Genomic DNA, 19,906 nt, shown 5'->3' with positions numbered 1-19,906 from the left:
GATAAAGGGCTCCCTTGTGGGCAACTTCTACTAATTTTAAAGGGTTTAGAGACCTTGCTATTCCGTCAGAACTTCTGCCGTAAGCCCTGTACAAAGCAATCTAACCCATTTGACGAATGTGTCTCCAAAGCCAAATCGTGTTAACACCTCAAACAGATAAGGCCACTCGACACGGTCGAAGGCCTTCTCTGCATCCAGTGAGAGTAAGGCAGTGTCTGTCGCCCCCTTGTGGTTATATAAAATATTGAGCACACGTTGGACGTTATGAAAACCCTGTCTCCCTTGAATAAATCCATTCTGGTCTTCCCCCACCACCCTAGGTAGAAGGACCTCCAGTCTTCTTGCAATAATTTTACTAATAATCTTGGTATCCGAATTTTGGAGGCTGATTGGACGCATATTTTCACATTTTGTATTAGGTTTCCCTGGTTTTGGAAGTAAAGTGATTAGGGCTCCTCTCATAGATGTGGGGAGAAGACCATTCTCGAAGGATTCCTGAAACATCTCCAAGAGGGGTGATATTAATTTAGTTTGGAATTTCTTATAAATATCTATGGGGATGCCATCTGGGCCTGCTGCTTTTCCAGCCTGCATACAGCCGATTGCATCAGCAATTTCAACGCCAGTTATATTTTGATCTAAAGCCCTACTCTCCTCCTTTGAAATTTTGGGAATATCTAGGTCGTCTAAGAATTGTGTTTGCATGTCCAGGTTAGGAGAACATTCAGAGCTGTATAATTTCCCATAGAAGACTCTAAAAGCCTCATTAATCTCTGTTGGGTCCACTATAGTTCTACCATTTGGGGCTTCAATACAATTGATGGATCTTTCTGCTTGTTGTTGTTTAATAATAATAATAATAACTTTATTTGTATAGCACTTTTCATACAGAGGTTGCAGTTCAAAGTGCTTCACAACAGTAAAAAATACAGGCATAAGCGAGCATAAAAAGATAGACGGGTAGAATCACAGTGTTTCACATTAGGATCTAGCATCCCAATAGGCTCTCCGCTTACAGTTTTCAGTAACACAAATAGTAAAAATAGTTTAAAATGATTCAGTTTAAAAATAGTCAAAAAATTATAAAATAGAACGGACATAAAAAATACAGGCATGAGCGAGCATAGCAAGATATGGCAAATCACAGTGTTTCACATTAGGATCTAGCATCTTAATAGGCTCTCTATTCAGTAATACTCCTGTAGTTCATGAACAAATAATCACAGTGTTTCACATTTGGATCTAGCAAATAATAAGAATAAAATGATTCAGTTTAAAAATAGTCATAAATAATCCTGTATGCATCGTTGTTTAGTGTGTATGTGTGTTTATTGTGTTGTGTGTGTGTGTGTGTGGTTGTACTTCAGCTACTACTACTCTACAACTACCACTCCAGGACACAGTTAACCTAGATCTACTCTACTCTACAACTACCACTCCAGGACACAGTTAACCTAGATCTACTACTACTACAGCTACTACTACTCTACAACTACCAGGACACAGTTAACCTAGATCTACAACTACAACGCTACAACTACTACTACTCTACTCCAGGACACAGTTAACCTAGATCTACTCTACAACTACCACTCCAGGACACAGTTAACCTAGATCTACTACTACTCTACCCCAGGACACAGTTAACCTAGATCTACCAGGACACAGTTAACCTAGATCTACAACTACAACGCTACTACAACTCGGTGTGTGTGTGTCTGTGTGTGACTGTGTGTGTGTGTGTACAGCTACTACTACTCTACAACTACCAGGACACAGTTAACCTAGATCTACAACTACAACGCTACAACTACTACTACTCTACTCCAGGACACAGTTAACCTAGATCTACTCTACAACTACTACTACTACTCTACCAGGACACAGTTAACCTAGATCTACAACTACAACGCTACTACAACTCGGTGTGTGTGTGTCTGTGTGTGACTGTGTGTGTGTGTGTGTGTGTGTGTGTGTGTATGTCGGTGTGTGTGTCTGTGTGTGTGTGTGTGTGTATGTGTGTATGTCGGTGTGTGTGTGTGTTTGTGTGTGATTGTGTGTGTGTGTGTGTGTGACTGTGTGTGTGTGACTGTGTGTGTGTGCGTCACAACCCGCAGTGTTTCACATTTGGATCTAGCAATAAATAAGAATAGTTTAAAATGATTCAGTTTAAAAATAGTCATCAGTAAGAAGTAAAAAGTGCAATAACCGACACATGAATTTGATAGGCAGTGTAAAAGAGTAGGCAGGGTAAGAATAAATACAAGTTGTGTCAGGATATCCCTGATGTTTCCTCTTGCCACTAGGTGGTAGCAGATAACTATCAGTGAAATGCCTGAGCAAAGAGATAGGTTTTAAGCTGTCTTTTAAAGATGTCTAGCGAGTTGGCTTCCCTGATGTTTTGGGGTAGTTTGTTCCATAGTTTTGGGGCATAGTTGATAAAGGCTGCATTACCGATCCTCTTTTGACTGCTTCTGGGAGCCTCTAGTAGTCCAGCAGCTGATGATCGCAGTGTTCTTGCTGGTGTGTAATTTATTAGAGTGTTGGCGATGTAGCTAGGTCCCTGTCCATTTAGAGCTTTGTATGTAAGGAGAAGGACCTTAAAGTCAATTCTAAATGTTACGGGAAGCCAGTGTAAAGCGGCTAGGACTGGACTAATGTGCTCTCTCCTTTTGGTTCTAGTTAGCAGTCGGGCTGCAGAGTTTTGGATTAGCTGAAGCCTCTCTGTGGTTTTCTTAGGGAGACCTGTGAAAAGTGCATTACAGTAGTCTAACCGGCTAGATATGAATGCATGAATTAGCTTCTCAGCATCGTTCTGATTAATAAATGGTCGTACTTTTGCTATATTTCTGAGATGGAAGAACGATGTTTTCGTCACTTTGCTAATATGAGAATTGAAGTTCAGTTCTGAATCTATGATAACCCCAAGACTAGTGACCTCAGATTTGATCCAAGGGGTTAGTCCCCCCAGGTTCTTTATTAATGTTTCTTTTTTAGTTTTGGAGCCGATAATTAGAATTTCAGTTTTGTTCTCGTTTAGTTTCAGGAAGTTCTTACTCATCCATTTATTTATTGACAGTAAGCAGTCTGTAATGGAGCTAATCGCTGTATCATTTGGTTCAGCAGATATGTACAGTTGTGTATCATCCGCATAGCTATGGAAATCTACATTATGTTCTCTGATGATATCACCCAGCGGTAACATGTAAAGGGAGAAGAGTAAAGGACCTAAGCAACTCCCTTGTGCAACTCCATAGTTGTTGTCGTATATATCAGACATGTGATCTCCTAGTTTAACATAGAATTTCCTCCCTCTGATGTATGTTTTAAACCAGCCCAGCACATGGTCTGAGAAACCGACATGGTTTTCAAGACGATCGATTAGAATATCATGATCGATTGTATCAAATGCTGCACTGAGATCCAACAGGATAAGGATGGAGATCTTATTCTCGTCAGAGTTTAGTCTGAGGTCACTGATTATTTTGGTGAGGGCAGTTTCAGTGCTGTGATATTTTCTGAATCCTGACTGAAATTCTTCTAAGATGTTGTTTTCTTCAAGAAAGGAATTTATTTGAACTGAAACTATCTTTTCAAGTACTTTACTAATGAATGGTAGGTTGGATATTGGACGATAATTTGCCATTTCATTACTATCCAAGTTAGGTTTTTTTAGTAATGGCTTTACAACTGCTGTTTTAAAGGCATCCGGGAAAATACCAGTCCTAAGGGAAGTGTTTATGATATCTAGCACAGGGCTTGAAACACTATTAAATACCCGTTTGAAGAAAGCTGTAGGTATAGGGTCAATGTCTGAGGTGGAGGAGTTACATTCTGAGACAGTTTTGCAGAGTACATCTAATGTGATGCATGTGAAACTTCTCATGGTTACATTGCACGGTTTGCCGCAATCAGCTTTATTTCCATCATGAGTAATGCTGGCCCTGATAAAGGTTATTTTGTTGTTAAAGAATAGTGCAAGTTCTTCACACTTAACCGTTGATGACTGAGGAGGTGTAGGGGCAGTGTTGAGTAGTACATTAATAGTGGAAAAGAGGATTCTGGAGTTTCCAGCATTTTCTGTAATGATTTTAGAGAAGTAATCTTTCCTTGCTAAGCGGATGGTTTTATTATAAGCAGTTAAAGCATCTTTGTATATATCACAGCATATGGTGGTTTTTGTTTTTCTCCATTTTCGCTCCGCTGCACGACATTTCCTTTTTTCTTTGTTGACCGTATTATAGTTTAACCAGGGCGAGGCTCTAGTTTTCTTCTTTTTCGTTTTTAATGGGGCGACAGAATTTAATATAGATGACATTGCATCATTGAGATTTTCTACCATTTCATTTAGAGAGCTGTCATGATTGTGTGGTTCATGTAGTCTGATAAGATCAATGAACTTTGATTCAGCTTTGTCGTTTAGGAGCCTCTTTTTAACTATGATTTCTTTTTTTGTTTTAGTAAGGGTTATTTGAGTATCAAAAAATATACAGTGATGGTCGGAGAGAGGTAATTCAGTTATTGAGATATTTGTTATGCTTAGCCCAGTTGTTGTTATAACTAAGTCTAGTGTATTCCCAAGCCGGTGAGTTGCATTTGTTATATGCTGTATTAGGTCAAAGCTATCCAGTAGATTTTTTAGTTCCATAGTTTTGGAGTCTGTTTTCTTATTAAAATGGATGTTCAGGTCTCCATTTAGGATCACCTTATCATATCCGGTAACACATAGTGAGATCAGTTCAGAGAGCTCCTGTATAAATATTGGTGAGTGTCTAGGCGGGCGGTATATTGTGACAATAATAGTTGATTCTGTTTTTAGTTCAATGGCAAGATATTCCATTGACATGAACTCGCCTAGTTCTGTGATTCTAAACAAGAGTTTTGAGGAGAAGATTGCTGCAACTCCTCCGCCCCTTTTATTTTTTCTGGGTATTTGAAAAAAGTTATAGTCTGGTGGACAAGCTTCTATCATTATTGATGTAGCTGTGTCATTATTTAGCCATGTCTCTACTAGGCAGATGCAATCTAAGTTATTTTCTTTAATCAGATCATTTACTAAGAATGTTTTATTATTCAGTGATCTGACATTTAGGAAAGCTAATTTTATTTGTTGGACTTCTTTAGAGGAGGTCTGCTTTGGTTTGACCGTGATGGCCCTGAGGTTAATAGCAGGTAAACGCATTGGTGGCGTATATTTTTCACCATGCCATTGGCTAGTTATGATTACTTGTATGTTTTTAGAGATGGCATGGTAATTGTGCTATACTGTACCGTACTGACTGCACTGTGCTTTCGGGGACATTTGATCAGACGAGATGGCCTTGTGTGATATGGGGGGGGGGGACGGGGATGGGACGTCTTGTGCTGTACTTCGTGGTGAGATTGTGTCCTTCATGACTATCTCTCGTGCTGGTGTGAGCTTAATATTCTTGGAGGCCATCAAGGCATGACGCATGTTTGCTGATAGGAGCTTTGAACCTAAGCGATTTGGGAAGAAGCCATTTCTTTGAAAACGTTCTGGGTTATTCCAGAAAACATTGAAGTTGTCAATGAATTTCAGGCCGTGTACGAGACATGCAGCCCCTAACCATGAATTAAAATTTAGGAGTCGACTGAATGCTTCCTGTCCTCTGCGAAAGCATGCAATTGGTCCACTGATGGACACATCAGTGTTTGTGTACACAGACTGATGTTTGTCTAGTGTGTTCATTAAACGTGTGAAATCGTCTTTCAAAGTCTCTGTGCCAGTCTTCTTTCGCAGGATGTCAAACGATCCAGAGTGAATGACAATTTTTGTTATTCCTGGTCTGATTAGTGTTGGAAGTTTTTCGGCTAGCTCTTTCACAGTTGTATTGTCTAGACAGATATTTTCTGTATTTGCCATCTCCACATACCTTGTTATGGAATCTCCAATCAGTATGCAGTCTATTTTCTGTGTGAGGTTAGCATTTTTCTTTCCAACAGTTTTGGGGCCGTTTGTTTTTGGGCTAGGCCTAGTCTGCTGGTTCTTTCCACAGTCCTGTGGCCTTGGTAAAGCCTCGTTAGCCTTCATGTTAACGCTGGTCCCGTACCTTCGGCGTTGGCTACCGCGACGTTCTCGGCGCATGATAGTCTCTTCGCTGTTAGCCGTTCGCTCGGTCTGGGTCGTGTTTGCCAGCCGTGTCGCTAGTGGCTCTGTTTTCCTCGTCGTCTCGTCGTTAGCGTGTGCTTCGCTAGCACTAGCGTGAGCTCCGGCATGCCAGCTGTTTGCTTCGCTAGTGTTAGCGTGAGCTCCGGTATTCTTGCTATTAGCGTCGTTAGCGTGAGCTCCGTTACGCTCGCTGTTTTCTTTGTTAGCGTTGTTAGCTACGCTTCTATGTCTCTTTGCCTTGGGTGTTGATATGCGTGTTTCCGAGAGTAGGTTGAAACTATTTCCTGGCGGTACCGGGGGTGAGGTCCTGGATCGTTTATTTCTCCTTTTATCCTTGTCGGTGATCCACTGCTTTGGTCTAGCTCCTTGGTTGTGCCAAGGACCGTCTTTTGGGTGGTGCTGTTCTGTAGTTACTAGCAAAGGCCAGTTCTCAATCATGGTATTGTTGGCTATATTTGTAGTAGCTTCATAAATAGAGTCAATGAGTTGCTCATCCTGCTGTATTTGGTACAGGGTAGAAACCCGAGCCTCCAGCTCTACAATCCTCTTTCTCATCTCCAAGCAATTAGTACATTCTGTGGGAGAGCCGAGTCCCGGCATCTTCCTTTATTTCTTTTCAGGTTAGGCTAAGCTGAAGCTAAGCTAGGTACTTAGCTGGTGGTGGTGGTGGTGATGATGATGATGATGGTGGTGGTGGTGGTGGTGATGGTGGTGGTGGTGGTGGTGATGGTGGCACGGGGCAGTTCCGTTGCCCTGGAGCTGTGCTATTACTCACACTGTCGTCTTCCGTCTCGTTAAAACTCAAAATAACAAGGAAAACCTTCCTCGTCTTTCATAAATATCCTTGCCTTCCGACAGTCCTTTGTGTGTAGCTGATAAGACGGCTCGCTATTCCTCCCACGGAGAATCTTGCTACTCCTTTCGACTGTGGTAAAAAATCTGAATAGATAAGAAGATTCACAGTTCTGGAGAAGTACCATAGGAATTGGGAGTTAACGTACAGAGTAATTAAAGTTGAAAGGGCTGTGATAAATCATTATAATAGCGATAGGCAAAAGCAGCGGAGCGGAGCGACAGTAAAAGCAGCTTGCTTTGCTGAAGCAGGAAGTGACATTAATGCGCCAGGCGAGAAGTTTTCCAGGCTTTTCCCCCTGATCATAGTAGGACTGTTTGAGTCTCATTAGGTCGGCAGCGGCTTTGTTAGCTGCTAATTCATTGTACTGTGATCTAAGCAGTAGTAGTTTTGAATGAGCATCTGTAGTCGTATGTTTGTTATGATAAATTTCCGTTTCCATTTTTTTTATATCCTGATCTAATTTCTCCATTTCAAGTCTTGTAGCCTTTTTCTTTGAGCTAGTGAAAGAGATTATTTGTCCCCTAATAAAAGCCTTGAAAGCCTCCCACCTCATGCCAGCAGAGGTCTGGGACTTGTTGCATTCAAAATACAGGTCAATCTGTTTCTCCAAAAAGTCTATAAATGTGTGATCCGTGAGCCATCCTGGTTGAAAACGCCATCTTGGTGGGTCGTTCACTAGGTTAGTATCTTCATAGTTCAAGGATACCGCTGCGTGGTCCGAAAGAACTATACTGCTATACTGACATTCACCTACTTTGGAGGCAAGCAGTGCTGAGACTAAAAAGTAGTCTATGCGTGAGTGTGTTTTATGAGTGCTGGAATAGCAGGAATACTGCACTGCATTTGGATTGCCATGCCTCCAAATATCCAACAAGTTTAATTCCTTCATAAAATGATGTATTGTCTTTCTCGACTTATTGTGAGTGCCTTCTAGACCAGTTGACCTGTCCTTTGAAGGGTCCAACGTACAATTAAAGTCACCAGCTATTATGTATTGTCCAGGAAGAGTTGAGGCTGTCAAAAATAAATTATCATAGAATTTAGGGTCCTCTTCATTGGGACCATAAACATTTATCAGCGTTAACGTTTCAGACAGTAACCTACCCTGGACCATAATATATCTACCTGCAGTGTCCCTTACTACATTATGTACCTGTAATGGGACAGACTTATGAATTAGTATCATAACCCCCCTGGCATGAGTGGTGTAGGGGGCAGATAACACTTGGCCCTGCCACCTTTTTGCTACTTTAGGAACATCTTCATTCAAAAGATGCGTTTCTTGTAAAAAAACAATTTTTGATTTCAAATATTTTAACCTGCTCATTACCCGTTTCACCTTTGTAATTTTGTTCAAGCCCCTACAATTCCACGAAGTAAATTTCACCTTGCAGTTCTCTGACATTAGTTAATTAATATATATATATCCCTTATGAAAAGGTACACAGACAGCCACACCCATATGAGAGAAGAAAAAATAATAAAACACATCAGGAAAAAACACCCACCCCCCACCCCCTACTAACCTGATGATGCCCATGCATCTCCCCTCACCCCTCATTTCACTACTGGCCAAACGAGTTTCTCTAACTTGTCTTCCCCCTAAGCTCAAACTAGCTTTCATTTTTTCTAAATACTAATCACAAATAACATATCTAGTGTTGTCTTGAACTGCGCAATGCTTGCAACTTGTAGGTATAGTATCCATTAGGTCAGGGGCTTACTTTAAACGCCAAACACTATTATTACAAATCTGAAACACTTTTAGTACAAACCTGGAACGCGCGCACGCAGGCTGGGAGACGAGGAAAATGTAAAAAGTTAAATGTTTGTAGCCTGCCCCAGAATCTGCAATGCGTTGTAGGAAAAGTCTAAACCAGTGCTGATTTTGTCCATTGAACTAGACTCAGTCCTGTCCGAATAAGAATACAAATAAAAATCAGAGGAAAACTAAACAGTCATAGTCCAACCACGCCTCATTTCGTGGAAATGGCTATTTTTATAACGTCATTTATATATTCACTTATAAGAATACAGTAGGCTCAGTATGACTGTTACTTTCCTTTCGGAGCCTTCCAACGCCGGGACCGTCTCAATAAATCAAATGCTTCGGATAAACTTGTCCACCTCCGCCGGTGTTTGAAAGGTGCGGGCTCTCTCGTTGTGAGTTACCAGCAACCGGTCTGGAAAGATGATTCGGTGCGTGTGGATCCCCCGCTCTCTCAGCTTCCTCCGCACCTCGTCGTATCCGCGCTGCCTCTTGTGCACACCTGCAGAGAGGTCTATGTGAAGACGAACCGGCTCGTTATTATAAAGGACCCGTCCCTTGGTCCTAGCCGCCCTCAGTACTCTCTCTCTGTCCTTGAAGTTCATGAACTTCATGATTAGGGTCCTTGGGCGTTGAGAGTCAAGTGGCGCACCGATTCTATGAGCACGCTCCAATACTAAGCCCCCTGGTTCAATATTCAGAGCCTCCGGTAACCATTTCTCCAAAAATGCAGTTGCATCCTGGCCCTCTGCCTTCTCCAGTAGCCCCACCAACCTGACGTTATTTCTTCGACTCCTGCATTCCAAGTCCTCCACTTTGTCGAGAAGGTTTTTAACGGTGTTCTCCAGAGTGCCAACCTTCGGTATCAGCTTATTAACGTTGTCCTCCGCGTCAGAAATCCGTTGTTCAGTCTGCTCTATGCGGCTTATGCAATCTTGTATCTGTTTCTTTATTTCCGTAATTGTTATTTGCATTTTGTCGAATTTCTTATACAGTCCAGTTTTCATAGTCAGTATGGCTTTCATGATATCTTGGTTGTCTGGACTCAACTTTTCATCATCAGATTCGTCGACGTCCTCGTGTGCGTTAGCCATCTTATTTTCATCCGACTTGGTGGCCTCCTCCTCCACCTCAGACTGTTCAGCTTTCTTTCTATCCTTCTTTGCTTTTTCTTTAGCGTTTTTTCCTGACATTTTGATTCCGGATATTCTTATACTTATACTGCGCGACTTTGAGTGATATTTTGATTAGTTTTGTAGGATTAAATTACATGCTAGCAGCTGAGCCTAAAATGTGCGACCTCCTAGTTACTCGTCATGCCCGGAAGTCGCTTATTTGCCATCTACCCTGGAGTTAGACAAGAAGATGCAGACCTTTTTCTTCTCTGTGCATGCAGTAGGACCCTCAGAGCAGCAGGGATTATGTGTTTTTACAGTATACACGTGGGATCAATAAAAGGATCGATTTTTTCGAATGGCGCTCACCTCGTAGATGATCCTCTGGACCAGGTCGAACTCTCCCTCCAGAGACGAGTCCAGCAGCAGGGCCAGCGGGTTGAACTTGACCCGCATGCCGTGCTCGATGCGCTCCGAGCCCGTCTTGCGCAGGTTGGTCCTCTTGCCCTGAGAGCCACAGAACAACAGCAGGGTGAGGAGAGGGAGGAGGCGCACACTGATGACCTCACAGAGAGGAGAGAGAGGAGGCGCACACTGATGACCTCACAGAGAACTAGGGCCGAGCCCAAACGTTCGCACCTCCGTTCATTCCGTTGGCATTCGAATTCTAAATCAACATTTGAATTTTTTATTTTTAATCAAATGTAAAAAAAAAATTAAGGGATAATGTATCGCTACGAGGTCATTATCGCAAAATAATTGACCGACACGGAGTTTAGAACACAGAGGCTCCTCGCCGAGGTGTTCTAAACGTAGTGAAGGTCAGTTGTGTTATTTATACATTATCCCGCTTATTACAGGGCTAACTTACTAACAATTAGGGCTGTCCCCGACTAAGGATTTGGATGGTCGACTAGGATTGGGCAAAATTTGCCGTTAGTCGACTATTGGTCGACTTAAAAAAAAAACGTATAATATTATTATTATTATTATTTTTTTTTTTATTTTTTATCATTCCATTTGGGCTGTGGGGGTGCTTAATGTCTGAAGGAGTCGACTGAAGGCTTCTTGTCCTCTGCAAAAGCATGCAATTGGTCCACTGATGGATACATCTTGATATTTGTCTAGTCTAGTGTGTTCATTAGACGAGTGAAATCCTCTTTCAGTGCCTCTGTGCCTGTTTTCTTAGGCAGTTAGCCTCTGGTATGCGTGCCATTAGCGTTAGCCACGCTTCTAGGCCTCTTTTCTTTTGGAAAAAACTATATAAAAAAATAAAAAATAAAAAATTAATATATTCTTTTTTATTTTATTTTTTTATTATATTCGACTAAGAGGTTGGCCAGTCGACTACGGCTCCTTTCGACCGATTAGTCGACTAATCGATTAATAGGGGTCAGCCCTACTAACAATATACCTAATTCATTTTACACCATCGACAAGACGAGATCAAATGCAGACGCAGTTGTTCTGTGGCTCCGCTGTCATTATTATCGCCGGCAGCCGGCAGGTGTGTCTGATTGCACTGATGCAGTGTGTGTCAGTGGGCTTGCTTGCTCCAGCTGCGAACAGCGGTCATTATTGCTCGGTTGCCCCTGGCAGCGGTCCGTTATCGAGTAATAACGGACCGCTGCTATGGGCAACCGAGCGCTATTGACCAATCACAATCAAGCATTTCGGCGAATGTTAAAACGCCATGTAATAAATATATATATTTTTTTTTATGTGTCTATTCATTCTGTTTAAAAATTGGGTTTCTCTTCACAGTTGCAGATAAAGATTAGGCGACACTAATATTATAGTATTAAAAACTGATGAGTTATATTCATTAAGCTGTTAAGCTGTAAGGTCCCCCAATTGGGGGACCCTGCTTTTCTTTATCATAAATCGATCAATAGAGACCGTATTAGATCCCCAATTATCATATCGTGGGGTATCATTGGAAAGCCACACTCATTGGCTACAACCAGAAATGTCCGCAGGACTGGTGACCTCAGGAGGTGGAGAGCAACGCCTTCTACTTTTTCTCCTCCTTTTTCTGTATTTTTTCTCCCATCCCAATTTTTTGTCGTTATGCCAATTTTCACCCCACTGGTCGTCGGCCTAGGGAGCCCTGAAGACTATCACATGTCTCCTCCGATACATGCGGAGTCAGCCAGCCGCTTCTTTTCACCCGACAGCGCGGACTCTCACTGGGGAAGTGTAACGCGTGAGGAGGATCACACTACCTCCCCCAGACCCCCTCCCTCGCGGTGTGCAGGCGCCCCGACCGACCTGTAGGAGTCGCTGTTTTACAACGACCAGGATACACACCCCGCCGGCTTCCCTCCCAGCTGACTCTGCCAATTGTGCCAGTATTCGATACCAGTGTCTCTGCGGTGGTAGACAGAGGCTTAGTCCGCTGCGCTACCCAGCCACCTCAGCAACGCCTCTTCTACCTACGGAAACTTAAATGGGCTAAACTCCCACCGGGACTGATGGCACACTTCTACCACTGGAGCGCAGTAGAGAGTGTACTCACATTAGGGCTGTTTCCCCGAAGCCTGTTTTTGGGATTCGAACTTCGTCAGGGTTTTTCTAACGGACGTTCGAACCTTCGTTTTTAATAAAAATAATAATAATAATAAATAAATAAAAATAATATTATTATAAAAAAAAAATTATCCTCAAACTAAATCCTCAATTTGAATAAAGTGATTCATCTGATTAAATTCGTTTTTTTTTTTTTTTTTTATTAAATCAACTTTCCAGACCCAGCCCATGGAGAAGCCCCAGCCCAACTAAATCAATTAAATCAACTTTCTTTAATGAATATAACTCATCAGTTTCTTTTAATACTATAATATTAGTGTATCTTTATCTGCAACTGTGAAGAAAAACCCCATTGGTTTAAACAGAATTAATTGAAAAAAAAAATAAAGATATATATATATATATATATTTTTTTTTTAATTAAAATGTCTAATGTTGATTTAGAATTTGAATGCCAACGTAACAAACAAAGGTTCGAACGTTTTGGGCTCAGCCCGATCACCTACGGACTGCTGGTGTGGTTCTCCAGCTGCACCAGGGCAGAGAAGGAGGCCCTCCACAGAGTGGTCAAGGCTGCGAGGAGGATCACTGGAGCTAGCCTCCCAGATGTCTCCACAGAGTGGTCAAGGCTGCGAGGAGGATCACTGGAGCTAGCCTCCCAGATGTCTCCACAGAGTGGTCAAGGCTGCGAGGAGGATCACTGGAGCTAGCCTCCCAGATGTCTCCACAGTCTTCACCTCCCGCTGCCCACGTCGTGTGAATACCATCCTACAGGACCAGTGCCACCCAGCACACCATCTCTTTCAACTGATGCCCTCTGGTCGAAGGTACAGATCCATCCAGTCCGGAACCAGCAGACTGACCAACAGCCTCTACCCACGGGCTGTCAGGCGGCTCAACGATCAACTTGCCCCCCCCCACCCCCTCGCACCCCGTCCCCGTCCCCAACCCCCAGTGACATAACTCCCACTTCTCCATTACAACAATAACTGTGAACCGGACTTGCATTGCTGCACTATACACTATTCCATCCATTGCAAGTCAACACCCCCCCCCCCCCCCCTCTCCTCTCCATCCTGTACTATTTATTGCACTAGCACTATTGCACTTTTGGACATTGTTATTATTGATATTATTATTATGTATTATGCTATATTCAGTATGTTTGTATGCCAGTGGTGGTGCTCTAAACTAAATTTCGTTGTACCAACAATGACAATAAAGATTCTATTCTATTCTACAATGCTATTTTTTGATTCCACATATTTATGCGTTTCCTGTAAAAACAGGAAGCTAGGGAGGGGCAGTAGCCAATAGCGCTGAATGTGCGCTACGGTCGAGCCATTAGCTAGCAGGCTAATGTTAAGCGACGTACGTTAGCAACGTTAGCTAGCAAGCTAACATAGAACACCACCACTACCAGCTATCCAATAGCGCTGAATGTGCATTAGTCGAGCAATTCAATTTTTGTTGTTGTTGTTGTTGTGTGTTATGTGTTCTGTTTCTGTACTATATTGCACAAAATGTGGGACCCTCTCGAAAACGAGATACCGTATCGCAAGTGGTTTTCCCAATAAAGAATTCCAATATATTAGCTAGCAGGCTAATGTTTAGCGACGTACGTTAGCAACGTTAGCTAGCGAGCTAACATAGAACACCACCACTACCAGCTAGCCAATAGCGCCGATTGTGCGTTACGGTCGAGCCATTAGCTAGCAGGCTAATGTTAGCGACGTACGTTAGCAACGTTAGCTAGCAAGCTGACATAGAACACCACCACTACCAGCTAGCCAATAGCGCCGATTGTGCGTTACAGTCGAGCCATTAGCTAGCAGGCTAATGTTAGCGACGTACGTTAGCAACGTTAGCTAGCGAGCTAACATAGAACACCACCACTACCAGCTAGCCAATAGCGCCGATTGTGCGTTACGGTCGGGCCATTAGCTAGCAGGCTAATGTTAGCGACGTACGTTAGCAACGTTAGCTAGCAAGCTGACATAGAACACCACCACTACCAGCTAGCCAATAGCGCCGATTGTGCGTTACGGTCGAGCCATTAGCTAGCAGGCTAATGTTAGCGACGTACGTTAGCAACGTTAGCTAGCAAGCTAACATAGAACACCACCACTACCAGCTAGCCAATAGCGCCGATTGTGCGTTACAGTCGGGCCATTAGCTAGCAAGCTAATGTTAGCGACGTACGTTAGCAAACGTTAGCTAGCAGGCTAACATAGAACACCACCACTACCAGCTAGCCAACAGCGCCGATTGTGCGTTACAGTCGAGCCATTAGCTAGCAGGCTAATGTTAGCGACGTACGTTAGCAACGTTAGCTAGCGAGCTGACATAGAACACCGCCACCGCGTGACTCGACGGTCTAGACCACTGATCCGTACCGGTGGCAGCGTGACCTGTCCGGTGACCTCGGGCGCCCTCATGCTGAAGGCGTCCTCGCCCGGACCCTCCTGCTCCGCTCCGCTGGGGTACGGGGGCGGGGGGTAGGGGGGGAACTCGTCCAGGAAGCCCTCCGGAGGCGCGGGGGGGGGCAAGCCGGGGGGCGGCGTGGGGTCCCGCAGGCCGCCGCCGGCGGAGGGGGGCGGCGGGGGAGGGAAGAGGAGGAGGGCGTCGGCGTCCGGCCTGGGAGCCGGGTGGGTCGGGGGAGGAGGGGGGACGACGTCTTCGCTCTCGTGGATGCCGTGGCTCTGTTCGGCCACCGGGGGTGGGGCGGCGGGGGGGAGGAGGAGGAGGAGGGGGGCGGGGCCCGGCGGGCCTCCCTCTGAAGTCTGACCCGCCCCCTCCTCCTCCTCCTCCTCCTCCTCCTCGGGGCCGATCGAGGGGGGCCCCGGGGCCGAGCCCTCCGTGGGCGTGGTGGGCGTGAGAGCCGTCTCCATGGCGGCCAGCGTGGTCTTCTGGTACAGCAGCTTCTGGAGGTTGGGCCCCGCCGGGCCCTCGGGCTCCGTGATGGAGCTGCGCTTCTTCAGGGGCCGCGGGGCGTTGTACAGCCTCTTCCTCAGCGCCTCCAGGTCCCCGTCGCTCTGCAGGTGGCGGTAGGGGTTGGAGATGAACGGGAGCAGCTTGGTGGGGCTGAGGGGCCGCGGGGCGCGCTCCGTCTCCGGCTGGGCGGTGGTGGGGGCGCCGCCGCCCTCTGGTGGGCCGGGGCCTCCCTGCGTCTGGGCGTGGTCCACCTCTGACTCGGAGGGGGAGCCGTGCCGGTCCAGGTAGTAGGGGTTCTCTGGGTGCTGGGAGCCGCCGCCGCCGCCGGGGATGACCGGTTTACCGTACACTGGGAGGAGGAGGAGGAGAAGATTGTTTTATTGTTTTATTTTAAAAAAATTCTTAGAATATGAAGGACCGCAATGGAAATAAGCTGTAAGCTTTTTTTTTTATAAATATATATATATATGTTTTTGTAGATTTTTATTGCGTTTTTACTAGCGGGCAGAGAGAGAGGGAGGAGGAGGAAATGGGAGACAGAGCGGGGGAAGACATTGGGCAAAGAACGAACCCGGGTCGGCCGTGATACGATGCAGCGCATTACGTGGTTCGCCACTTGGGGGCGCCATACACAATTTAAATGTATTTTTGCATATCTCTCCTAGTTACACACAGTCCTCATATCTCTCCTAGTTACACACAGTCCTCATATCCCTCCTAGTGACACACAGTCCTCATATCTCTCCTAGTTACACACAGTCCTCATATCCCTCCTAGTTACACACAGTCCTCATATCTCTCCTAGTTACACACAGTCCTCATATCCCTCCTAGTGACACACAGTCCTCATATCTCTCCTAGTTACACACAGTCCTCACATCCCTCCTAGTTACACACAGTCCTCATATCCCTCCTAGTTACACACAGTCCTCATATCCCTCCTAGTTACACACAGTCCTCATATCTCTCCTAGTTACACACAGTCCTCATATCTCTCCTAGTTACACACAGTCCTCATATCTCTCCTAGTTACACACAGTCCTCATATCCCTCCTAGTTACACACAGTCCTCATATCTCTCCTAGTTACACACAGTCCTCATATCCCTCCTAGTTACACACAGTCCTCATATCCCTCCTAGTTACACACAGTCCTCATATCCCTCCTAGTTACACACAGTCCTCATATCTCTCCTAGTTACACACAGTCCTCATATCCCTCCTAGTTACACACAGTCCTCATATCTCTCCTAGTTACACACAGTCCTCATATCTCTCCTAGTTACACACAGTCCTCATATCCCTCCTAGTTACACACAGTCCTCATATCCCTCCTAGTTACACACAGTCCTCATATCCCTCCTAGTTACACACAGTCCTCATATCTCTCCTAGTTACACACAGTCCTCATATCCCTCCTAGTTACACACAGTCCTCATATCTCTCCTAGTTACACACAGTCCTCATATCTCTCCTAGTTACACACAGTCCTCATATCCCTCCTAGTTACACACAGTCCTCATATCCCTCCTAGTTACACACAGTCCTCATATCCCTCCTAGTTACACACAGTCCTCATATCTCTCCTAGTTACACACAGTCCTCATATCCCTCCTAGTTACACACAGTCCTCATATCTCTCCTAGTTACACACAGTCCTCATATCCCTCCTAGTTACACACGGTCCTCATATCCCTCCTAGTTACACACAGTCCTCATATCTCTCCTAGTTACACACAGTCCTCATATCCCTCCTAGTTACACACAGTCCTCATATCCCTCCTAGTTACACACAGTCCTCACATCCCTCCTAGTTACACACAGTCCTCATATCCCTCCTAGTTACACACAGTCCTCATATCCCTCCTAGTTACACACAGTCCTCACATCCCTCCTAGTTACATACAGTCCTCATATCCCTCCTAGTTACACACAGTCCTCATATCCCTCCTAGTGACACACAGTCCTCATATCCCTCCTAGTTACACACAGTCCTCATCTCTCCTAGTTACACACAGTCCTCATATCCCTCCTAGTTACACACAGTCCTCATATCTCTCCTAGTTACACACAGTCCTCATATCTCTCCTAGTTACACACAGTCCTCATATCTCTCCTAGTTACACACAGTCCTCATATCCCTCCTAGTTACACACAGTCCTCACATCCCTCCTAGTTACATACAGTCCTCACATCCCTCCTAGTTACACACAGTCCTCATATCCCTCCTAGTTACACACAGTCCTCATATCCCTCCTAGTTACACACAGTCCTCATATCCCTCCTAGTTACACACAGTCCTCATATCCCTCCTAGTTACACACAGTCCTCATATCCCTCCTAGTTACACACACAGTCCTCATATCCCTCCTAGTTACACACAGTCCTCATATCCCTCCTAGTTACACACAGTCCTCATATCTCTCCTAGTTACACACAGTCCTCATATCCCTCCTAGTTACACACAGTCCTCATATCCCTCCTAGTTACACACAGTCCTCATATCCCTCCTAGTTACACACAGTCCTCATATCCCTCCTAGTTACACACAGTCCTCATATCCCTCTTAGTTACACACAGTCCTCATATCCCTCCTAGTGACACACAGTCCTCATATCTCTCCTAGTTACACACAGTCCTCATATCCCTCCTAGTTACACACAGTCCTCATATCCCTCCTAGTTACACACAGTCATCATATCTCTCCTAGTTACACACAGTCCTCATATCTCTCCTAGTTACACACAGTCCTCATATCCCTCCTAGTGACACACAGTCCTCATATCCCTCCTAGTTACACACAGTCCTCATATCCCTCCTAGTGACACACAGTCCTCATATCTCTCCTAGTTACACACAGTCCTCATATCTCTCCTAGTTACACACAGTCCTCATACCTCTCCTAGTGACACACAGTCCTCATATCTCTCCTAGTTACACACAGTCCTCATATCTCTCCTAGTTACACACTGTCCTCATATCTCTCCTAGTTACACACAGTCCTCATATCTCTCCTAGTTACACACAGTCCTCATATCCCTCCTAGTTACACACAGTCCTCATATCCCTCCTAGTTACACAGTCCTCATATCTCTCCTAGTTACACCTACACACATGTTTCAGCCTCAGGTGTGTGTTTCAGGTGTGTGTTTCAGGTGTGTGTTTCAGGTGTGTGTTTCAGCCTCAGGTGTGTGTTTCAGGTGTGTGTTTCAGGTGTGTGTTTCAGCCTCAGGTGTGTGTTTCAGGTGTGTGTTTCAGCCTCAGGTGTGTGTTTCAGGTGTGTGTTTCAGGTGTGTGTTTCAGGTGTGTGTTTCAGCCTCAGGTGTGTGTTTCAGGTGTGTGTTTCAGGTGTGTGTTTCAGCCTCAGGTGTGTGTTTCAGGTGTGTGTTTCAGGTGTGTGTTTCAGCCTCAGGTGTGTGTTTCAGGTGTGTGTTTCAGGTGTGTGTTTCAGGTGTGTGTTTCAGGTGTGTGTTTCAGGTGTGTGTTTCAGGTGTGTGTTTCAGCCCCAGGTGTGTGTTTCAGCCTCAGGTGTGTGTTTCAGCCTCAGGTGTGTGTTTCAGCCTCAGGTGCCTCAGGTGTGTGTTTCAGGTGTGTGTTTCAGGTGTGTGTTTCAGGTGTGTGTTTCAGCCTCAGGTGTGTGTTTCAGGTGTGTGTTTCAGGTGTGTGTTTCAGGTGTGTGTTTCAGCCTCAGGTGTGTGTTTCAGGTGTGTGTTTCAGGTGTGTGTTTCAGGTGTGTGTTTCAGCCTCAGGTGTGTGTTTCAGGTGTGTGTTTCAGGTGTGTGTTTCAGGTGTGTGTTTCAGCCTCAGGTGTGTGTTTCAGGTGTGTGTTTCAGGTGTGTGTTTCAGCCTGTAAGTACTGAGCTCAGGTGAAACTACATTTCTCTCCGTTTGTACCAACTCTACCCATAACGTTGCTTTACTATGATTTTATTGCCTATATTTACGTCTTTCTACTATTACCCTGCCCATACCTGTCGCCCCCCTCCCCCTCCCCCCCCCCCCCCCCATGCTGCCATGACGGCCCGAATGTCCCCAAAGGGGATCAATAAAGGAATAATCTTATCTTATCTTAGCACATATATGTAGCACCTCTGTGTTCACAGGGGATCGAGATGCTCGACAAACAGTCAACAACAACATCTTGTAGCCGTTTCCAAGTGCCGTTCACCGTGAGCTAACATGCTAACTCGCTAAGCTAACGCTAACAAGGTAAACAAACGTCCTGACCTTCTTCTTTCGGCAGATTCAGACGTCCTCGTCGCCAAATTGTGTTATATATCGCGAGGACTTCTCAACCTCACCTGTATAACAATGATGACCGCACCACTACTTTAGTTTGACACTTTATTATTCCGACTACGGCGCAGGTACATACTTGTCACCAATCACTTCCGGGTAGCACAGCGTCACGCCGGGAACTACGGCAAGTATTCAAGGACAAAACATCACAGGTCCGACGTGACAAAAGTGTACGAATAACGTCGTTCTACACCGTAGTAATATTCTTACCGCTGACGAATCCATTGCCGCGGCTCTGCGAGCGGTTGAGCGCCCCCTGAGGCTGCGGCTGGAAGT

At 45.0% G+C, this 19,906-nt stretch overlaps 1 protein-coding gene across 1 annotated transcript in view; it reads right to left on the bottom strand.

The window, feature by feature from the left end:
• Window positions 1–19,904, bottom strand: part of LOC311234831 (apoptosis-stimulating of p53 protein 2-like) — a gene marked incomplete at its 5' end in the record, with an annotated part of 42,456 nt that extends 22,552 nt beyond the window's left edge. Inside the window, 3 exons of the mRNA XM_084322075.1 lie at window positions 10,239–10,376; window positions 14,795–15,681; window positions 19,841–19,904. Of these exons, the coding sequence (XP_084178201.1) occupies window positions 10,239–10,376; window positions 14,795–15,681; window positions 19,841–19,904 (1,089 nt within the window). The remainder of the gene's footprint in view (window positions 1–10,238; window positions 10,377–14,794; window positions 15,682–19,840) is intronic.
• Window positions 19,905–19,906: the final 2 nt, after the last annotated feature.

This window comes from Notolepis coatsorum, assembly GCF_963971535.1.
Source record: "Notolepis coatsorum genome assembly, chromosome: 9".
NCBI classification, from domain to species: domain Eukaryota; kingdom Metazoa; phylum Chordata; class Actinopteri; order Aulopiformes; family Paralepididae; genus Notolepis; species Notolepis coatsorum.
Note: the sequence above shows the minus strand (reverse complement) of the source record. Positions and strands in the feature narration are given on the sequence as shown.